Source organism: Lontra canadensis, unplaced genomic scaffold (assembly GCF_010015895.1).
Source record: "Lontra canadensis isolate GAN:19392208 unplaced genomic scaffold, GSC_riverotter_1.0 scaffold146, whole genome shotgun sequence".
NCBI lineage: Eukaryota > Metazoa > Chordata > Mammalia > Carnivora > Mustelidae > Lontra > Lontra canadensis.
This window is the reverse complement of record NW_022631140.1, coordinates 192,172-214,617: the sequence shown is the minus strand read 5'-3', so window position 1 is coordinate 214,617 and position 22,446 is coordinate 192,172. Positions and strand designations below refer to the sequence as shown.

Sequence of the window (22,446 nt, the reverse complement as noted above, 5' to 3'; positions counted from 1 at the left end):
TTGGGTTCTCCCTCTCCACACTGCATAGTAAGTGATCTCTACCGCACGCTGAGCCTGTGGTCATTTATTGTTTTCTCATTCCAGGTGACTTACAGACATACTTGCAGGACAGTCAAGAATGCATTTACTCGTGCATTATCGCAATTTCCTTTAGGGATCAAAAGGTAGTTACCCTTTGGTTCAACAACATGGCATACCATTCACCACCATTATCCCTGGCAGTATTAGACAATCTTCTTTTTATGGCACTTTCTGGCCCTGATGCTTCAATTACGGTCTCCAACAAACCTCAGCCTCAAAATATTGTTTCTAAAAAACTTGAGGGAAGGTATGTATGCTTTTTTATTGGGATTGCACTTGGCATTTAAATATAGCCCTATTTCCCTATCTGAACACATTCTTAATAAAAAGTTAATTTTAAAAGTTAATAAAGTAATAAAATAAATAAAAATACAATTTATAAGAAATAAAAAGTTATTTTTAGAAACTAATATTTTCCACTTCATTATCTTACCAATGTGTCCTCTTTATTCATTCCTTTGTAGAAAAATGACAGGACAGCAGGTAGCCTTGAATTTGTTTTTTGGTGTGAGTATTTTTGTCAGTGGCTTTTGTCTTCTGACAGTGACTGAGAGAATCAATAAGGCAAAGCACATCCAGTTTGTGAGTGGGGTTTCTGCTATTAATTTCTGGCTCTCTGCTCTGCTGTGGGACTTCATGATCTACTTCATTGCCTGTTGCTTACTCTTGGTGAGTGTTAAAGTCCTTTGTGAGGCTTAGTTTCTGGTACATCCCAGAAAATTCTACTCAGCTAATATTAATTATCCTAATTAATGTTAATATCTAAATCTCTCAAAAAAGAAAGAAATACTTTGTCACCTTATATCAGGGAATACATTGTGGAATATGTCCCAGTGAAAATCTTTTCCTTTACATTCTTCTTTTAAAACAAAATGTTCTCGTTTGAAGAAACAACAGTCTTTTAAGATACCTTCCAGACATGCTTGCTCTCTAATATGTATTGACCCCACAGCTGCTAGAAATATGGAAGGATTCGACCTGTTATACTACAACACCAGTCCCATATTAAACAAAGACAAATATTTTTTTTAATAAATTTTATTTTATTTATTTATTTTTTTAAACATATAATATATTTTTATCCCCAGGGGTACAGGTCTGTGAATCGCCAGGTTTACACATTTCACAGCACTCACCATAGCACATACCCTCCCCAATGTCCATAACCCCACCCCCCAACCCCCCTCCCCCCATCAACCCTCAGTTTGTTTTGTGAGATTAAGAGTCACTTATGGTTTGTCTCCCTCCCAATCCCAAATTGTTTCATTTACTCTTCTCCTACCCCCTTAACCCCCATGTTGCATCTCCTCTCCCTCATATCAGGGAGATCATATGATCGTTGTCTTTCTCCGATTGACTTATTTCACTAAGCATGATACCCTCTAGTTCCATCCACGTCGTCGCAAATGGCAAGATTTCATTTCTTTTGATGGCTGCATAGTATTCCATTGTGTATATATACCACATCTTCTTTATCCATTCGTCTGTTGATGGACATCTAGGTTCTTTCCATAGTTTGGCTATTGTAGACATTGCTGCTATAAACATTCGGGTGCACGTGCCCCTTCGGATCACTACGTTTGTATCTTTAGGGTAAACACCCAGTAGTGCAATTGCTGGGTCATAGGGTAGTTCTATTTTCAACATTTTGAGGAACCTCCATGATGTTTTCCAGACTGGTTGCACCAGCTTGCATTCCCACCAACAGTGTAGGAGGGGTCCCCTTTCTCTGCATCCTCGCCAGCATCTGTCATTTCCTGACTTGTTAATTTTAGCCATTCTGACTGGCGTGAGGTGATATCTCATTGTGGTTTTGATTTGTATTTCCCTGATGCCGAGTGATGTGGAGCACTTTTTCATGTGTCTGTTGGCCATCTGGATGTCTTCTTTGCGGAAATGTCTGTTCATGTCCTCTGCCCATTTCTTGATTGGATTATTTGTTCTTTGGGTGTTGAGTTTGCTAAGTTCTTTATAGATTTTGGACACTAGCCCTTTATCTGATATGTCGTTTGCAAATATCTTCTCCCATTCTGTCAGTTGTCTTTTGGTTTTGTTTACTGTTTCCTTTGCTGTGCAAAAGCTATTGATCTTGATGAAATCCCAATAGTTCATTTTTGCCCTTGCTTCCCTTGCCTTTGGCAATGTTCCTAGGAAGATGTTGCTGCGGCTGAGGTCGAAGAGGTTGCTGCCTGTGTTCTCCTCAAGGATTTTGATGGATTCCTTTCTCACATTGAGGTCCTTCATCCATTTTGAGTCTATTTTCGTGTGTGGTGTAAGGAAATGATCCAATTTCATTTTTCTGCATGTGGCTGTCCAATTTTCCCAACACCATTTATTGAAGAGGCTGTCTTTTTTCCATTGGACATTCTTTCCTGCTTTGTCGAAGATTAGTTGACCATAGAGTTAAAGGTCTATTTCTGGGCTCTCTATTCTGTTCCATTGATCTATGTGTCTGTTTTTGTGCTAGTACCATGCTGTCTTGATGATGACAGCTTTGTAATAGAGCTTGAAGTCCGGAATTGTGATGCCACCAACTTTGGCTTTCTTTTTCAATATTCCTTTGGCTATTCGAGGTCTTTTCTGGTTCCATATAAATTTTAGGATTGTTTGTTCCATTTCTTTGAAAAAAATGGATGGTACTTTGATAGGAATTGCATTAAATGTGTAGATTGCTTTAGATAGCATAGACATTTTCACAATTAAAGACATATTTTTATAAATACTTTTCTCCTCCCTCTAGTCGTCTGATTGCACTGCAAGAATAGTAGTGGAATCACTGGATCATACGGTATTTCTATTTTCAGTGTTTTGGGGAACCTCCATACCATTTTCCACAGTGGCTGCACCAGTTTGCATTCCCACCAGTAGTGCACAAGAGTTATCTGTTCTCCACATCCTCATCAGTAGCTATTTTGACATGTGTGAGGTAGTATCTCACTGTGGTTTTGATTTGTATTTCCTGGTGGACTATATTTTCTCAGTGAAATTAAGCTAAAAGGTGTGAGGTTTGTGTGGATTATTAATAGAACCGAGTTCTTGAGTTGAATGGTTAAAATGTTTGACTTTGTGCCATGGACCATTCAAATTTTATGCATGTGTTCGAGCATTTGAACATTGAATAGATAATGAAGAATTATTGAAACTCTTATTTTTTTTTAAGATTTTATTTATTTTTTTTTGACAGAGAGAGACTGCGAGAGAGAGGGAACACAAGCAGGGGGAGTGGGAGAGGGAAAACAGGCTTTCGAGGGAAAACAGGCTTTCCCGGGAACAGGGAGCCCGATGTGGGCGGGGCTTAATCCCTGGATCCTGGGATCATGACCTGAGCCAAAGGCAGATGCTTAACAACTGAGCCACCCAGGCACCCCCAAAACTCTTATTATTAAAAGTAAAGTCAGGAGGATATTTGTGGTCTGTTTATACTTGTCACTTTCCTCATCTTTTCAACATCTGGCATCTCCGGAGCCATCCTTCTATGACAAGGGCCGGTGAGATACTGCTGTGAAAGTTAAAGCAAACCCATTTGTTTTAAATGAGATGTAGGTCTTATAACACCCACTGCTCATGACAACACGTGCTGTCCTTAATACCCATTTCGTTTGGTGTGCTCCCTCCTTGCCTCTGTGAATGAATCATTAAACACTATGTAAGAAACTCTAATGATGTACTATTGAGTAGCTAACTGAACATAATAAAAAAAAGAATAAAAAGATAAATAAATTAAAAAATAAATGAGATGTGGGGCTTGGAGGCCAGTTTCACTGGCTCCCATGTCATTAGAAAACTGGATCATTGTTCATGGTGCTCTAGGGTTGGAAGGTTATAACTTTTGGTTCTGAGGAGGAGTGACGCTCCTGTGCAAACTAGAACAGATTTAAAAGAAATTAGAGGCTGGAAGTGGTGGGGAGAGCACTTCATGAATACAGAGAGCTTTTATTTAAAAATTTTTAAGGAGACACATGATATGAGCACTGGTGTTATACTGAACTGATGAATCATAGAACATTATATCAAAAACCAGTGATGTACTATACCTTGGCTAATTGGATTTAAATAAAAATAAATAAATAAAAGCAAAATATATATAAAATTTTTTAAAGACTTTATTTACTTGAGAGAGAGAGAGAGAGAGTAAGTGAGAGATAGACCACCAGTGGGGGAGAGGGGTAAGGGAGAAGGAAAAGCAAACTCTCTGTTGAGCAGGGGCTCAATCCCAGCATCCCAGGACCATGACCTGAGCCAAAGGCAGATGTTTAAGTGACTGAGCCACCAAGGTACCCCAAACATGCACACTCGATTAATTGCTGTCAGTGGAAATTACTGCTTTTACCACTTTCCTGATAGTGCTAAGACCTTACAGCCTTGTCATTCCAATGATGCTCTCCAACTTTTTGATTATGATGTCATTTTAATTTTACGTATTTATCATACAAAATCTGTTATTTTTGTTACAATAAATATTGACTCATAATTTTTTCCATTGCCTTTGTTTCTTTTTTGAAGTTTTATCTGGGATCATTTTTCTCTTCCTGAAGAACTTCCTATGATATTTCTTTTAGGAAAGTTTGAACTTCCAAAACAAAACATCTTGTAGATTTTGTTTGGAAATAATTTCATTTTTCTATCCTTTGAAGAATATTTTGCTGGGTTTTCCCCTCTGCTCTTTAGTGATGCTGTTCCCTTGTCATGGCTTGCTTCATCATTTTTCAACAAGGAGTCAGCTGTCAGACTTCTTATATTTCCTTGGAAAGTAATATGCACTGTTTTCTTCTACTGTTCTTCCTTTGAGGTAGGTTTAGCATTCTTACTGTAATGTGCTTAGCTTTCTTTGTGTTTACCCAGCTTGGTGTGTTCAAAGCTTCCTAAGTCTAAAGGTTGGTGTCTGTTATCCGTTTTGTAAGTTTCCTGGTAATTCCCTTACTTTGCCCCCATCTTCCTTCTCTTCTTGTTCTCTGTTTGCACATGTATTGTTTCTTTTCATTGTGTCACGGATGTCTCAAGCACTGTTCTCTTTATTTCCCTTTTTTTCTTCTCTACTTTGTATTTCTTGGTGTATTTTCTATTGACTTTTTTCCCAATTTATCAATCCTACCTTCTGCCTCCATCTACTCAATGTTAAACCTGTCTAATGAGTTCTTAATTTCAGATTTGTGTTCCTCAGATATAAAACTTCCAGTTAATTCTTTTCTTTTCTTTTAAAAAAGATTTTATTTATTTATTTGACAGAGATCACAAGTAGGCAGAGAGGCAGGCAGAGAGAGAGAGAGGGGGAAACCAGTTAATTATTTTAAAAAATTTAAATTATCTTGTGACATTCTTCATCTATAAACCTATGCTCTCTGCTTTTTTATTTTCTCAGACATAGTCAACATAGTTCTTTTAATGTTCTTATGAGTAACTTCATATCTGGATCATATTCTGTGTATAATTCTTTAGCAGTAAGAATAGGACAGTTAAAGAAACAGAAAAAAAAAGAGAAAGAGGTTAGAACTGGTATGTCATAAAAGAAGATACCCAAGTGGCCCATAAACGTATGGTAAACCATCAATTGCATTAATTATTGAGAAAATACTTAGCAAAAACATAATGATAAATGTTTTCAACAAGATAGCACAGGAGGAAGTCCCAAGTCCCTTCTCCCCTGTGGAGGAAAAAAGAAAACAAGTGAAATTCAACCAAGTTTATAGTAACTCTAGAAAACAGTCATAGGTCTGTGCCCCAAACAAGAAAATGTCACATTCAAAATGACAGGAATTTCATAGCATATTTATGGGCTCTTGACTCAGTCTTGGTCTGGAGGATATAGCAGTCCAGTTGCCGGCTGTCCACTGAAGTGGAAGAAATAGAACAGACCTTCCTTATTTTCAGCATTTTGGCCTGTCCAGAGGCTGCAAGAAGGGCTGCTCTCTTTCTTGTCTAAGATTTTAGGTATGGAAAAGCAATAGTAGCTACTGGCTGTGAACCTGCAGGGGTACCACAGACCTGAAGATGCCTGGAAGAAAAAATGAGTTGAAACAGACTGCCTAAGGCTTCAAGGAGAGCCTAGTGTAAGGCCCTGGGAAATGAAGACATTTCAAAGCAGCTCTATATGTAAGGGAGGGAATCAAGAAACAATATGTAGGCCAAGATAGTGCATATGCTCATAAAGACCTGAGAATACTTTAATCTTGATGGTATAGGAATGATCCCTAGTCGCAGAACTGCCCTGACAGTGTCAGTACAAGGATTGGAAGAGGTGGCTGATATTTTAAATACCCAAGTTTATACAGCAGCATCATAAGGCCTACAAATAAATAGGAAAATATGGTCTATTCAAGGGAAAAAAATTAAATGACAGCAACCATCCCTGAAGTACAAACAGGGGAACTGCTAGACAAAGACTTAAAACTACTGTCTTAAATAAGTGGAGGAAGTTAATTATCACTAAACCTACCCCACAAGAAATGCTAAAGGATTCCTTCAGGTTGAAATGAAAGAATGCTGGACAGGAATTCAAATAATGTAAAGGTCTCCAGTAAAGGAAATACAAAAACTAGCTGTCTTAGTCAGCTCTGACCACTCTAACAAAATAGATATTGTGGATTACATAGCACAAACTTATTTTCTCACAGTTCCAGAGGCTAGGAAGTCCAAGACCAAGGGGCATTTGATTTGATTTTCCAATGAGGGCTCTCTTCCTGGTTTGCAGATGACGCTCTTCTCACTGTGTCACACATGGCAGAGAGAGGAGAGAGGGAGAGGGAGAGAGAGAGCAAGAACGAAAGGGAGAGGGAGAGAGCAAGAGCGAGAGCTCAAGAGCCTGCCTTCACCTTTCTTCTTGTAAGGGCACTATCCCATCACAGGACCCCACCCTCAGGGCGTTGTCTGAACCTGATTACATCCTAAAGGCCACACCTCCAGATACCAGCACAGTGGAGATTAGGGCTCAAAAATACTAAGCTTCCAGCATTGAAGATAAAGGAAGCTGCCTTGAGCTGAGTGATACAAACAGCCTCTGGAGTCTTGAAAAGGCAAAAAAATAGAATTTCTTCTAGAGCCTCCAGAAGGAATACAGTCATGTGGACTTTTTTTTCTTAGTCTAGTGAGAACCATTCCAAAACTATAAGATAACTTTGTGTTGTTTTAGCCACTAACTTGTGAATTTGGTACAACAGCATTAGAAAACAAATACAGAGGCTACTGTATACCTTTCAGAATAGCTAAAATCTAGAAAGCTAAAATACCAAATATGGATAAGAATTTAATGCAGTGGAGGGGGCAGTTATTACTGATGGGAACATAAATTGGTCCAGTTACTTTGGTAAACAATTTGGCATTTTCTTCTAAAACTTTGAAGATATATATATATACATATATATATATATACACACACATACAATATGTATATATGGTGTATATATCTAAAACTTTTTTAGATATATATATCTAAACTTTATGTATATTCTAAAACTTTGAAGATATATATGTGATATATATATATATATGATCTCCAATGCATATATATGTGCAGCAAGAGACATGTACAAAGAGGTTTTTAAGAATGCTATTCATAATAATAAACAATAAACATGGCAAACAAATATAACAGATGAATAAATGTGATACAATAATAACCTAGAATACTAAAGAGCAATGAAAATGAACTGCCACACTAGGCAACAGTGGGGATGAATTTTCACAAATACAATGTTAGCAAAAGAAGCCAAGTAGGAAGAAGTACATACTATATAGTTCCATGTATAGTTGAAAAATAGAAGTATTATTTAGGGATGTTTTTGTTAAAACTGTAAAGAAAAGAAGGAAAGTAATTCTCATAGAGGTCGGGATAGTGTTGACCTTCACAGAGAAGGGAGATGTTGTGCCTTGAGTTGCATTGGTGTCTTTGGTAATTTTCACAGCAGTGTTTGTTTTGTAACATTTGAGTGATCTGTTCATCTGTATTTTGTACAATTTTGAATGTGTTACATTTCAAAATAAATTTTCACTTGATAATTATTTTTAGAGACTGTCTACAAAAGTTTTTTTAAGATCCAAGATAAAATAAATTACAATGCTCATTCTGGCTATTTATATGCCTGATTTAAAAGATACTTCCATGGGGCACCTGGGCGGTTCCGTCAGTTAAGTGTATGGCTTCAGCTCAGGTCATTGTCCCAGGGTCCTGGGATAGAGCTCCATATGGGGTTCCGCGCTCTGCAGAGTCTGCTTCTCTCTCCCTTCCCCCCCCTTATACTATCTCTCTTTCTCAAATAAATAAATAAAATCTGTAAAAAAATAATAAAATATTCAACTGAATATCTTAGTGATATTTTTGTTTATAGACTAATTTGGGGAATAGCTGCATTCTTACAATGTTGAGTCTTCCCACCTAAAAATGTACATTTTATAATTAGTGAAATCCCTAAACATCATAAATCTTTCAACAAAAAAAAATAACTAGATCATTCAAAATTCTAAAGTTATTTACATTCACTGCATTTCTCTTGAGACTGAAAGTCTGTGATGACAGAAGCAAAGTAGCCACACCCATAATTCCCAAATATTTTCATCTATGCTATGTTTGTTTGTTTGTTTACTTATTTTTGCTGCTTTTTCTACTACCACTGAGAACCTGCTTTCAATCACTGGTAGCTATTCTCAACTTAATCCTACCATCCACTTCTCAAGGTTCTTGCTACATAAACATTTAATAGCTCAAAATAAATGATTCTGGAATATTTGGAGAAACCACAGTTTTGACAACTTATAAGATGTCGATTTCTAGAGATATATTTTCTGTAACAACTCCCTGTAACAGATTCTCTGTTCCCCTTCTTAGATCCCCTCTACTTTTGAGTTTACCTGTGTGCTTCTCAACTGAGTGGCTGACATGGGGAAAGGAGGAGTAGGAAAACAGAGTAAAGTCAACAGGCAGAATCTAAAAATGGAGAGCCATGAAAGGCACGTCCTTAGCATTACAGTTTACATCTGCCAGAATGTAAATCTTAAAAAAAAAAAAAAAAAGTTTTTTCTCCTAGGTGATCTCATTTCTGGGAATACTGAGAATTTAGTTTACTTGGGGTTAGAGGAAGGAAAAGAAAGAATATACTTTGATCTTGTTCAAGGAGAACAAAATGAAACTTTCAAGTAGATGAAAACAAGGAGAATGGCAATTAGAGGAGATGTGTTCACCTGAGGGAGAAGCAGAAGAACCTCAATAGCCAGGCTCACAGACAAAATTGTTTGGTTAAGAAAATACTTAGTGTTCTAACAAAGGAAGACTTCTCCCCTTTTCTAAGTTATTAGACTGAATTCATAGTCATTGCATAGTTTTCTCCACTTTGACTTTACTTGTGTACTCTCTGTCTCAGGTGGTGTTCCTGTTATCTGGATTGGATGAACTGACCAAGAATTACCGCTTTCTGGACACATTGATCATCTTCATGCTGTTTGGCTGGTCTGTCATTCCCTTCACGTACCTGATAAGTTTCCTTTTTTCTAGTCATACCAGTGCCTACATCAAGCTTGTGATGTTAAACTACTGTGCAGGAGTTTTCGGCATAGTACTGGAGGTAGTAATAACTACAACATCAGGTAAGGACATCACACCATTTCCCCCATAAATAAAGAAATACGGTCTTGAAGATAAGAACAATACAAAGTTATTTTGTTCTGGATTTCTGGGAAAACTTACACTGCTTGTAAGTTAATAATCTTTTGTTAAGTGTCACAGATGTTATAGGCATTATGTTGGGGGCAATGCAAGACACATTAAGACACTACATTTTCACTAACCCAGTCCTTCAGTCCATTGGCCCAGTCTCAGTACAATATTTATTATTTCATTTTCCTCCTTTGACTTTAAGATTATGGAGAGATTGATTGGACTGGCAATGATGGCAAAGAGAAGTTTCATAGAGCACAAATGTTGCCACTACTTTATTAAATGACCCTGTGAACATTAATTAGATCTGTTTTAAGTAATTCAGCCATACTAGGTCTTGCAAAGACTGAGAGGAAGAGGCTTCTAACCCATTTACTGACCTTGGGCCTTGCCCTCCCACAAAAGAATTCCCTGAGATAGTTGGAAACCTATTTTAATACTCCTTGCACACCTCTTCAATGAGCAATATTAAGCCTCATGAAGAAGAATTGATCTCTGAATAATAGACTAAGAAACATGTTGAAGGATTTATACTGTGGTGCTCATTTACTGAGTTAGTCACATTGCTGTCAATTAGTTTCTGTGTTAGTTTTCTATTGCTGCAGTAGCAGGTCACTGCAAACTTAGTAAATTATACAAACGAATCATCCTACAGCTCTGTAGATGAGAAGTCTATCAGAGAGTACATTGGGCTAAAATCAGGTTGGCTGGGCTGCAAGGCAGCATCCCTCTCAGAGGTCTTTTTATTTTTATTTATTTATTTTTATTATGTTCAGTTAGCCACCATATAGTACATCATTAGTTTTTGATATAGTGTTCGGTGATTCATTAGCTGCATATAACATCCAGTACTCATCACAACACGTGCTCTTCTTAATACCCATCACCCTGCTACTCCACCCCCAGACCCCCTCCCTTCCGTAACCCTCAGTTTGTTTCCCAGAGTCTATAGTTCCTCAGGGTTTGTCTCCCTCTCTGATCAACCCACCTTCAGTTTTCCCTCCCTTCCCCAATGGTCCTCTGTGCTATTCTTTATGTTCCACATATTAGTGAAACCATGTGATGATTGTCTTTCTCTGCTTATTTCACTTAGCATAATCCCCACCACTTCCATCCATGTCGATGTGGATGGTGGGTTTTCAAACTTTATGATGGTTGAGTAATACTCCATTGTATATATGAAGCACATCTTTTTATCCATTCATCTGTTGAAAGGCATCTCAGCTCTTTCCACAGTTTGGCTATTGTGAACATTGCTGCTATGAACATTGGGGTGTATGTGCTCCTTCTTTCACTACATCTGTATCTTTGGGGTAAATACCTAGTAGTGCAATTTCTGGGTTGTAGGGTAGCTCTATTTTTAACGTCTTGAGGAACCTCCATACTCTTTAACAAAGTAAAGCTTGCATTCCCACCAACAGTGTAAGAGTGCTCCCCTTTATCTACAACCCTGCCAACATTTGTTTCCTGCCTTGTTAATTTGTGCCATTCTAACTGGTGTAAGGTGGTATCTCAGTGTGGTTTTGATTTGAATTTCCCTGATGACTAATGATGATGAACACTTTTTCATGTGTCTGTTAGCCATTTGTATGCCTTCTTTTTTTTTTTAAAGATTTTATTTATTTATTTGACCAAGAAATAAACAGCAGTGAGAGAGGGAATACAGGCAGGGGGAGTGGAAGAGAGAGAAACAGGCTTCCTGCTGAGCAGGGAACCTGGCATGGGGCCCAATTCCAGGACACTTGGATCATGACCTGAGATGGAGGCAGATGCTTAACGACTGAGCCACCCAGGCACCCCAATTCTTTCTTTTTTTTTTTCAATTTTTTTTTCAGTGTTCCAAGATTCATTGTTTATGTACCACACCCACTGCTCCACATAATACGTGCCCTCCTTAAAATCCACTACCAGGCTTCTTTGGAGAAGTGTCTGTTCATGTCTTCTGCCCATTTTTTTACTTCGTTATCTGTTTTGGGGGTGTTGAATTTAAGAAGTTCTTTATAGATCTTGGATATCAGCCCTTTGTCTGTAGTGTCATTTACAAATATATTCTCCCATTCTGTGGGTTGCCAACATTCCCTTTCAAATCAATGTTACACCTAAGGCCGTAGTCAATGTAGTAATAGGTGAGAATAAAGAATGTGAAATTAGAAAAGAAACTGAACTCATTATTCAGAGATGATGAGAAAATCCAGAAACTATTATCAGAAATATGGAGAATATAGAGAGAGGCAAACCAAAACAACAGATAGTAATTCTCCTTTTCTCTAAATCCTACAGAGAGAGTTAATTTTTGGTCATTACACACAAAATGACCACACTGTTTATGATTGTATCCAGTTTGGTTGATTGGTATTCTACTCCTATTGGTTTGTACACATGCTGATCTGGAAGATAAGTATTTTTAAACATTATCCATGCATTTACAACCATTTTTTCCTCAGTTTTTGTATCCCTCCACACCCCATTCATATGGTATCCTTCAACAGTTTGTCAGCTAAGGAATCATATTACTTAAAATTTTTTTTTAATTTTTTTATTAATTGCATAAATTGATTTTTGTTTTTGTTACATGACAAAACTGAATCAAAACCAGTTATATTAACATATTACTTTTCTTTATGTAGGAAGATCTTCCTCTACTCCTTAGAATTAAGAGGCTATTTATAGGGGCGCCTGGGTGGCTTAGTCAGTTAAGCTTCAGCTCAGGTCATGATCCCTGGGTCCTGGGATCAAGCCCCACATCAGCCTTCCTATTCAGCAGAAAGCCTGCTTCTCCGTTTACATCTGCTGCTCCCGCTGCGTATTCTCTCTCTTTCTGTCAAATACATAAATAGATTTTTTTTAAATGAAGAAAAGAGAATATTTGTATTCTATGGAGAGAGGCTAAATACTTTTTAACATTAGCTCCTTGTTATTTTTGGCATCTATTCAGGGGGCCAGTCAGTGTCCAGAATTCTTTCTGGATACTAGATTATTTGCGTATACACCAATTGTTACCCTCTTTGAGGCAGGCTTGATATGACTTTAGCACTTAGAAAATTTATATCTTAGGAACTTCACTCATTCTCTGTCCTCCTTGGTTGACCATCTCACTTTTATCAAAGTGTCTTACAAAGATGTTTTTTGCCCAGGCATATCATCTTATATTTATTACCAACAGTCTGAGCTCTTGAAGTCCAACAATGACCTTCGCTAACTTAACTTGTAATTGTGTTGCCTATTCCTTCATATATAGTCTTCAACTATTATACACATTAAATTAATAATTAAAGAAACCTCAGTGAGCTTTAAACTTGGTTCTCTGAAGATGTATCTCCTTTCAGCTGATAAAATATTTATCTCTTTCCTACTATTGTCATATGCTGACTTTCCTACCACAACTTTCTTTATTCATCCATGATAAGAAAAATGATAAGATAAGATAAGATAAGATAAGAAAAATGAGAAATTAGTATGCATTTCCTAGTCACATCAGGTGACAGAGGACAGGTTATATGGATATCAACTTTGCCTAGGAGTTTCCAGTGCTGTAATTATCAACATAAACTATGCTACAAAACATATACTTAGTGGCAAGAAGTGAGAGTTTTGTGAGGATAATAATATAGCTTTGTAATTTTCTCCATTTAATTCATTGGAGAGATTTTGTTTTCCTGGGGCAATTCATTTTGTATAAATCATGCTAATGTTATCTTTTTAATCACAAAGGACCTGATTCCAAAAGCCTTCTACTTGATTCATTGATGGTGTTACCCATATACAACTTTGGGATGAGCATCAGTAAATATTTTCATAACCAAAATACAAGGCTGCTGTGCTCCTCAAAAGACGTTCCTGCCTTCGTAAATTGTAGTAAAGCAAGTGAGTATCTGGAACTTGTCAGACACCACTGGCCTATTACTTATTTGACATATATAGCTCTACCTTTATTATTTTGAATTTTCACAATGACCATCAAGTTATGTGTTGTTATATTCACTTTGAGGAAACTAAAGTTTATATAAAATTGAATAACTTACTCTGTCACACAATTTGTACAAGTTAGAGCTAAGATTCAAAACTTTAGCATAATGCATTTTCTCATGGGATAGAATCTCCATGGATGAATGGATAAAGAAAATGTGATACATACTTACACATATATGCATATATTATGTACACACACATACACACACTCACACACGCACACACACACACACACACACATATATATGAATTTAGAACCTTGTAATTATTACTTTTTTTCTCATAAGCAATTGAAAAAATGTCAGCCGTTTAGCACTTCCAACTTAGTTTAAATGTTAGTATTCCCTTATAGGTAAGAGTGTTTGCATATGTAGCATATTCCAGGTGATTCTACTGCCACTGCTCCACATTTTCAGACCCACCATCTGAAGTAGTTTCAAAGGAAATGTATTTTGGGGCAAGGAAAGCCTCTGTTGCTACCCACTACTCTGATTAGTGTGAACAGGCATTCACCCAAAGGTTCTGGCTATATGGCACCATATTGATAATGGATGCCTAGAACTATAGCAAGACAAAATTCATGGAATTAAAGGATCTTGAAGATATTTTGCATGACATATAAAGTCATCAAACATACCTCTAAATATAGTATTTTGTGCTTATTTGATAATCATTCTATTTGATTCTGTAGTACTTGCAGTTTGTTGACATCTTAGAGTTTTCTTATTGAAATAATTTTTTTAAATAAACCTATATCTTTTTCTTTGTCATTGACATCAGTAACTCAGATGAACATATATGGTTTGGAAAAAGATGCAATAGGAAAATTTTTAATTGCGATGGCTGTTTTGGGATTTATTTTCTTCGTCTTGATTTTCCTTATGGAGACCACCTCATGGAAAGTGAAAACCTTTGTGTTTCGCTATATTTTCTTTGGTATCTACAAGAAATTTAATAAGGTAAGTACCTGGCTATGGATCTTAGGGATATCTCTAAGACCAAAAACATGTTTCCACACATGCCGAATTCCATTATTATATATAGAAATATAAATCAGTCTATGTTGATTGAAATCCATGTTAATCAAAGATCTTCATCGTAATTTGAACTTTGTGGTCTCTAAACATTCTGAGCTTTGCCAGTCAAAATATGGTATTTTTTATAGTTTTATTATAATAGAAAGCTTCCCTTTGAACATCTCTTATCAGAGGGCCATTTCCTCCCAAAGTGCTCATGCACCCTAATTTGGTCCCTAGCTGTTTAACAAACTCCCAGGTGGTATTGATTCTGCCAGCCTACAGAATGCGCACTTGATAGTAAGGCTCTATAGCAGTTGCTCTCAAAATCTGGCATTTACCAGATTCTCCTGGAAGTCTTCTTAAAATACAAGTTGCTGGTCTCTGCTCCATGAGTTGCTGATTTTGTGGACCTTAGGTAGGGCCTGAACTTGAATATGTAATAGATTTTCAAGTGGTGCTTCTGCAACTCCTTCATGCTTTGAGAACCACTGTCTGAAGTGTTTTCAGAGGAAAGAATATTTTGAGGCAAAGGGAGCCTCTCTATTATCAAAATAGATGAAATTGCATGACTGTCCCATAAGCTTAGACTTCAGTCCAAAGTCTTACTATGCCAATGTGGTCTTTCTTCACATTTGCCAGTACAGGTCTGACTCCATAGGTAATCAAGACACAATGTACATGAGTAAGGTATGAATGATAGCACTAATGGAGGCATAAAAGGCAGAGAATATCCCAGAATTGCCTCCAGAAGTGGGGAAGATGCTGAGCAAAGGCTCAGCTAAGGTGTCATCAGTAGAGTCAGCACCTGTTGTCCAGATGTTATGAGTGTCTCCTATTCAGCTGAGCCATTAATCTGCAAGATTACATAGGGAATTTCTCAGTGGGTAGGAAAAGCCCAAGAACTGAAGGGTCATGTCAAGTGAACACGCAAAAAGCTTGTTAGCACCAGCAAAATCCAACACCCAAGGCTGAGGTCATACATTTCAAAGATATGTCTCAGGTACCTACTATGTACCTGGTATCATACTAGATGTTGGACAGGTCTCAGATTCCTGGGAGAGGCCCAGGAGGAACAAACAGATTCCCAGACTTGGAAGAGAGGGTAAAGGAGACCTCCATAGAGATGCAAGAGAAAGGGTTTCAAGACAGCGACCAAATCAGAGTTCAGACAAATACAATCCAAAAAATATGTGCTCTAATAAACAGAAACCCAAAATACTATAAATGCATCTAGGTGTCACAAAACCAAGCTTTGGGGATTGGGTGACACTTGAGAAAGTGAGTCCAAGGCATAGAGGTCAACTTATGAACGGACAAGGAGCTGGAAAACATTCAAGGAGCTATTATTATGTCTGGAGCCAAGGTGTTGGAAGGCAGGGCAGGATGACTGCAACAAATAATACATTATATGTCAAAAAAAGAAAAAAAAGTGATGTGGCTAAGCTGGGAAAGGCCTCCAAAGTGCCATGCTAAGGATCTTGAACTTCATTCTGAGGACAGTCGAGTTTTGGGAATGAGGAATTTAATGGCAAAATTATATGGACTTGGGATTTTCTTTAAGGGAAAATTTGTAATAAGAGTTTCAAATTATATAACATTGGAGTGTGCAGGTTTTCTATTCTTTTCTCATTTTGCACTTTTCAAGGAATGTGCCAGTTTCATCTAAATCATCAAATGTATTGACAACAATCTGTTCACGGTGTTCTTCTGTTTTGTTCTTAATATCTGTTAGTAGTTTGTAGTTTTTCTGCTCCCCCAACCTTGTTTTCTTAATTACGCTTGGTAGGTGTTTAACCAATTAATCTCTCCGAAGAACCAACTTTTGAATTTTTTACTTCTCTGTTATATGTTTTGTTTTCTATTTTATTGATTTATTTTCTTACCTTTATTTTTCTGTCTTGCTGTCTTGTGAGGCCATAATAACTTAGAGATAATAGCTATAAATAATGCTACAAAACAGAAAAATTACAGATGAATTGTGCTTATGGACACAGATGCAAAAATCCTTCACAAAAATGTTAGTTTGAATTCATCACCTGGTAAGGTTTATTACAGGAATGCAAGCATAGTGTAACACTTTATTTTTTCTTAATTTTTAACTTAAATTCCATTTAAGTTAACAGTGTAACAATGACACAAAAAGTCACCATACTAATAAAACATAATTCACTATATTAATAAGAAAAATCAGAAAAATAATTACAATCCTGAGAGATTCAGAAAAAAGATTTGATAAAATTGTATTTCTTATAAAATTCTTTAGCAAACCAAAACCAGAAAGGAACTTCCTTAATATGGTAAAAAGTAACCACAAGAAAAATCTACATCAAATAATATGATTTTTTTTAAAGATTTCATTTATTTACGTGGCAGAGAGCACAAGCAGGAGGAGTGGCAGGCAGAGGGAGAGGGAGAAGCAGGCTCTGCACTGAGCAGGGAGCCCACTGCAGAGCTTGATCCCAGGACCCTAGGATCATGACCCAAGTTGAACAATGTTAGATTAGTTTCAAGTGTCAACATAGTAAGTTCACAAGTTTATATGTTATGCTATGCTTACCACAAGTGTAGCTATCATCTGTCACCATACAACACTACTGCTATACCATTAACTATATTCCCTATGCTATACCTTTTATTCCCTTTTATTCCATTTTAAATTCCATTTTTATCCAATTTATTATAGGTATTAATGCAATAGGGCAAGAAAAAAAATGATAGGCATAAAATTGTAAAAATTTAAAAATTCATTATTTACAAATGACAGCATTGTGTACATAGTTAAAGGAATGAAGTGTTAAAATAAATATTGCTAAATACAAAATCTGTATAGAAAAATCAGTTATATATCCATATATAAGCCACAAACAAGTGAAATGTAAAATGTTGTTATTCAAATAACATAAAAAGAAAAAAAATATCTAGGAATAAGTCTAACAGAATTTATACAAGACCTTTATATGGAAAAGTACAAAACAGTATTGAGAGATTGAAGAAGACCTATAAATCAAGGAATACCATGTACTTGCTTTGGAAAACCCAATATTGGGAAAATGATAGTTTTTTCCCAAATTGATCTAAAGATTCAAAACAATTCCAATCAAAATGCTAGTGGGTATTTTTGTGCGTGCATGTTTATGTGTGAGGAAAATGATCAGCTGATTCTAAAGTTTGCATGGAAATGCAAAATGTCAAGGATAGCCAAGGAAGTGTTGAAGGAGAACAAAAGTGGTGCACTAATACTACCATATATAAGTATTTTTTGTAAACTGTAGTAACTAAAACAGACAAATAAAACAATGTATTAGAAAAATAATTTTCCTTAAGGGGTGGTTATTTGTAGTAGCTTGGAATTTTTCATTTTTAGAAATGCAAGTTCTTGGGGCACCTGGGTGGCTCAATGGGTTAAAGCCTCTGCCTTTGGCTCAGGTCATGATCTCAGGGTCCTGGGATTGGGCCCGTGTTGGGCTCTCTGCTCAGCAGGGAGCCTGCTCCCCGCCCCACCCGCCTGCCTCTCTGCCTACTTATGATCTCTGTCAAATTAAAAAAAAAAAGGGGGGGAAATGCAAGTTCTTGGGCCCCACCCCAGACCTACTAAAATCAAAAGCTTTTGGTTTTATTTTATGTTTTATAAGCCATCCAGCTGATTCTGACACATGCTAAAATTCAAGAACAAATGGAATAGAATGTCTAGAAATAGATGCACAAATATGTGGTCACCTGATGTATGACAACATTGACACATAATGCAGTGGAGAAAGGATATTCTTTTCAATTAGTGGTGCTGATCCAGTTGGTTATCCACATTGAGAATAATGAAGTTGACTCCTGTCTTACTCTGTACAAATCATTTGTAACTTACAACTTTTCTGTAGATCTAAATGTGAAAGGTAAAATAATAAACTTTTAGAACAAAAACATAGCAAATACCTTCATGATAGTGAGGGCATCATTATCAAAAGACATCAAGTGAATGAAAAGACAAGTCACCAACTGGAAAAAGATTTTTGAATTGTTAATCAGTAAGAAAAAGACAGAAAGCCCAATTAAAAGTGGGCAAAAGACTTGGGACACTGACTTTACAGAAAAGAATATCCAAATATGCAATAAATATGTGTAAAAATTCACAACATTAGTAGTCTTCAGTAAATGCTAATTAAAGCCACTAAAGGACACCAAAGCATACTCATAAAAATAGTAAGTGCTGAGGCTGCAGAATGACTAGAAATCTCAAAACACTGGTGTTGGGAATATAAACTGATAACTCTTTAGAAAAGTGTCTTGCATTGCCTTCTAATGTATTGTCTTCATATGTTTATGAAAATGAGACATACTGAGACCCAGAAGCTCCCCTTCTAGGTATAAATCCAACAGAAATGCACACTCATGTTCACCAAAAGACATTTACAAGAATGTTCACACAGCATTATTCATATAGACCCTCCTTAAAAAAGAGAGAGAAGCAGACCATATGTTTGTCAGTCATATAGTGGGCATTAGGGGAAAGAAGGGAAAACTGAAGTGGGGGAGAAATAAGAGGGGGACATGAATCATGAGTGATTATGGACTCTGGGAAACAATCTGAGGGTTTCAGAGGGGAGACAGGTAGGGGGGAATGGGTTAGCCTCATGATGGTTATTAAGGAGGGCATGTGTTGTAATGAGCCCTGGGTGTTATACACAAAAATGAATCATGGGATGCTACATCAAAAACTAATGACGTACTGTATGATGACTAATATAACATAACAAAAGAAATGTCTGTTCTCACAATAGAATATAGCAACAAGAAGAAGCAGGCTATAACTCATATGGAACAGCATGGAATAATAACACAACTATAATATTGTCCCAAAGAAGCCAGACACAGAAAAGTTACATAAAGTAGAATTCTGTTAAGAGAAAGAGACAGTCAGACCAAGAAACAGACTCTTAACTATAGAGAACAAACTGACAGTCACCAGAGGGGAGGTTGGTGGGTGGAATGGGTGAAATAGGTAAAGGGGATTAAGAGTACACATCACAATGAACATAAGTCATATGTAGAATTGTCAAATCACTATATTGTACACCAAAAACTAATTTAAAACTGTGTGTTTACTGGAATTAAACTTAATTTAAAAATTAAAAAATAAAGTAGAATTCCATTCATATAAATTTCAAAAACAGACAAAACTAATATATAATATTTGGAGTTACAAGTCAGGATTCCAGTTACTGTTGAGGTAATGCTCTGTTTTCTTTATCAGGGGTGGTTACATAAATATGTTCACCTTGTGAAAAATCATTAAGATGTGGGTTTATGATTTATGCACTTGTCTGGATATGTTGTGCTTTAAAAGTTTAGACTAAAAGTGGCATTAAAATTATTCAGCATATTTTGCACTAAACTACAATAAAATCTGTAGTTCCTAGAATTGAACCAATGTTAATTTCTTTATTTTGATCAGTGTACCGTGACTATGTAAGGTGTTAACATTAGAAGGCTAAAATGCATACTGGAATTATCCTGTGTTTATAATTGTCCATAAATCAAAATTTTTTCAAAACAGGAAGTTAAAAATTAAAGTAGAGAATGGACAAATCTTAGATTATTCTTTCATACTCTTTCTACCATGTGGAATGCCCTACCCTTTTTCTCCCTTCCCATTATAAATCTCCTAATTAACTCCTATTTATTTTTTTAAATTCAGTTTATTTACCTTGTGAAATGGTCCTTGGATTCCACTCTTCCTCTCAGAAAAGAAAGAGTTAATCTTCCCTATTCTTAATTCTATTGATATCTTATAAGATAAATGTAATTAGCAAATAGTATTTGGTTATAATTTATAGTGTGTGTTGTGGTTCCAGTTTTTTTTCCAAGATTTTATTTATTTATTTGAGAGAGAGAGAGAGAGGATGAGAGGAGAGAGGTCAGCAGGAGAAGCAGACTCCCTGGTGAGAAGAAAGCCCGATGTGGGACTCGATCCCGGGACTCCAGGATCATGACCTGAACCAAAGGCAGTCACTTAACCAACTGAGCCACCCAGGAGCCCATGGTTCCAGTTTTTGATTAAGTGTCCATTTTGATAGGAACAAGCTACTTGCTCATGGGTAGGAGTATAGTTTTCAAACTTCGGAAATAGGGGATAGGTTTATATATGACAGTGTGACAAGTATGTAGGAAGTTTTTTGGGAATGATTTGAAATTTCTGTTCTGACATCTTTGAGATAAATCCCCAGTTAAGCCTTCCTGAAGCCAACCAGTTATCTAGACCTGATGTCTAAGAGGTCTCCATTTCTGTGATGCTGTTTTTGAAAATATAGGAAATAGTGTCCACAGAATTATCTGGGGAATCTGAAGATGATGATGTGCAATATGAGAGAAACAGAATCCTGGAGCAACCTCAGGAATCCCTGAATTTCACAGTACTTATTAAGGAACTCACAAAGGTAATATTGTTCAATGGCCAATTTATGATTTCATTCCTATTAAAGATCATGTCATTAGCATCAAGGGCTCACTATGGTCTTCTGAATCTGTGTATTAGTCCAACAGAGTAGGAGAGTTTTTGTGAAGTTGTCTGAGGTCCAGAGTGGTCCATAGGGGTCTGATGTATTTTTAAAATTTAACCTATAAATATCCTTTTCTATATTGTGCTTTCTGTATTTTTTAAGATATATTTTACATGTCCAGCTGTTTTGGCTGTCAGAAATATCTCCCTTGGAATCCAAAAGAAGGAATGCTTTGGATTGCTTGGATTAAATGGAGCTGGAAAAACTACTACCTTCAAAATATTGACTGGAGAAGAGACTGCTACCTCTGGAGATGTGTTTATTGAGAACTTAAGTATCACCAAAAATCTTCTAGAGGTAAGACATGATTACTATCTGAGATGTGAGTAGCATGATTACTTGGGGGAGAGATAAGAGGAAAGTAGTGGAAAGTGAATGGTAGGAATCATGGCAGGTATCGATATTGATACTGTTGACTCAGCCAGTGGATTTCAGAGGGAGAAATACATTTTTGAGGGAAGTGATAGGATAATAAGAGCAGCCTTACTCTGAGAATCTAAGACAAGAGTGTCTTTACTGTTCTTTGAAACTACTGGAGAATGAGATGGTGAAATAGGAGGCTCCTAACTTTCCCTCATTCCATGGATACACTGAATAAATAGTTACACAGAGATCATTTCCTTCTGTGAGAAATCCAGAAATGAATTGGGAGATTCTTACACATCATACAATTGAGGAAATACTCACATAAAAAAGGGTAGGATAAGCTGGAACACATTCTCTCTGTAAACCCTACCTACAACACAGTGTCTTACATTCAGGAGGGAATCCCCAATTCCCAGCTTCTGCCTGAGGACTGAAAAGTTTAAACCATACATGTAGCTCCTCAGTTTTTATGGCTTCCACCCAAGGGACTGGTCCCCAAATCTTCTAGCTCTGGTTCTGACAGGATGGCTCATCACAAAGCAAGTAGGCCAACATACCCAGCTCCCAGTTTCTTGCCAGGAGGGGCTAGACTACATATCTAACATCCCAACAAAAGTTGAACTTCAAATTAATCTGCATCTGGGAACTAATGGGGCAAGAAATTAGTACTCTTCCAGGAACCTGAATGAGCTTGTGGGCACTTCCTCTGCTTGATGGGATTTGATACACCCTAATCTCTGAGGGTCACTAACATAAGCAATGGTTTTGACAAGCACAAAGTTTTAAGAGGTATGGAGAACCCCTGGCCAGATGATTT

The 22,446-nt window shown here is 36.8% G+C and overlaps 1 protein-coding gene across 1 annotated transcript in view; it reads left to right on the top strand.

Moving 5' to 3' along the window:
- The window catches only part of LOC116859025 (ATP-binding cassette sub-family A member 3-like), a 141,093-nt gene that overhangs the window by 99,149 nt on the left and 19,498 nt on the right, over positions 1 to 22,446 (top strand). Inside the window, exons 19-25 of the mRNA XM_032844014.1 lie at positions 85 to 328; positions 546 to 750; positions 9,432 to 9,654; positions 13,436 to 13,588; positions 14,474 to 14,652; positions 21,015 to 21,140; positions 21,366 to 21,560. Coding sequence (XP_032699905.1) covers positions 85 to 328; positions 546 to 750; positions 9,432 to 9,654; positions 13,436 to 13,588; positions 14,474 to 14,652; positions 21,015 to 21,140; positions 21,366 to 21,560 — 1,325 coding nt within the window. The remainder of the gene's footprint in view (positions 1 to 84; positions 329 to 545; positions 751 to 9,431; positions 9,655 to 13,435; positions 13,589 to 14,473; positions 14,653 to 21,014; positions 21,141 to 21,365; positions 21,561 to 22,446) is intronic.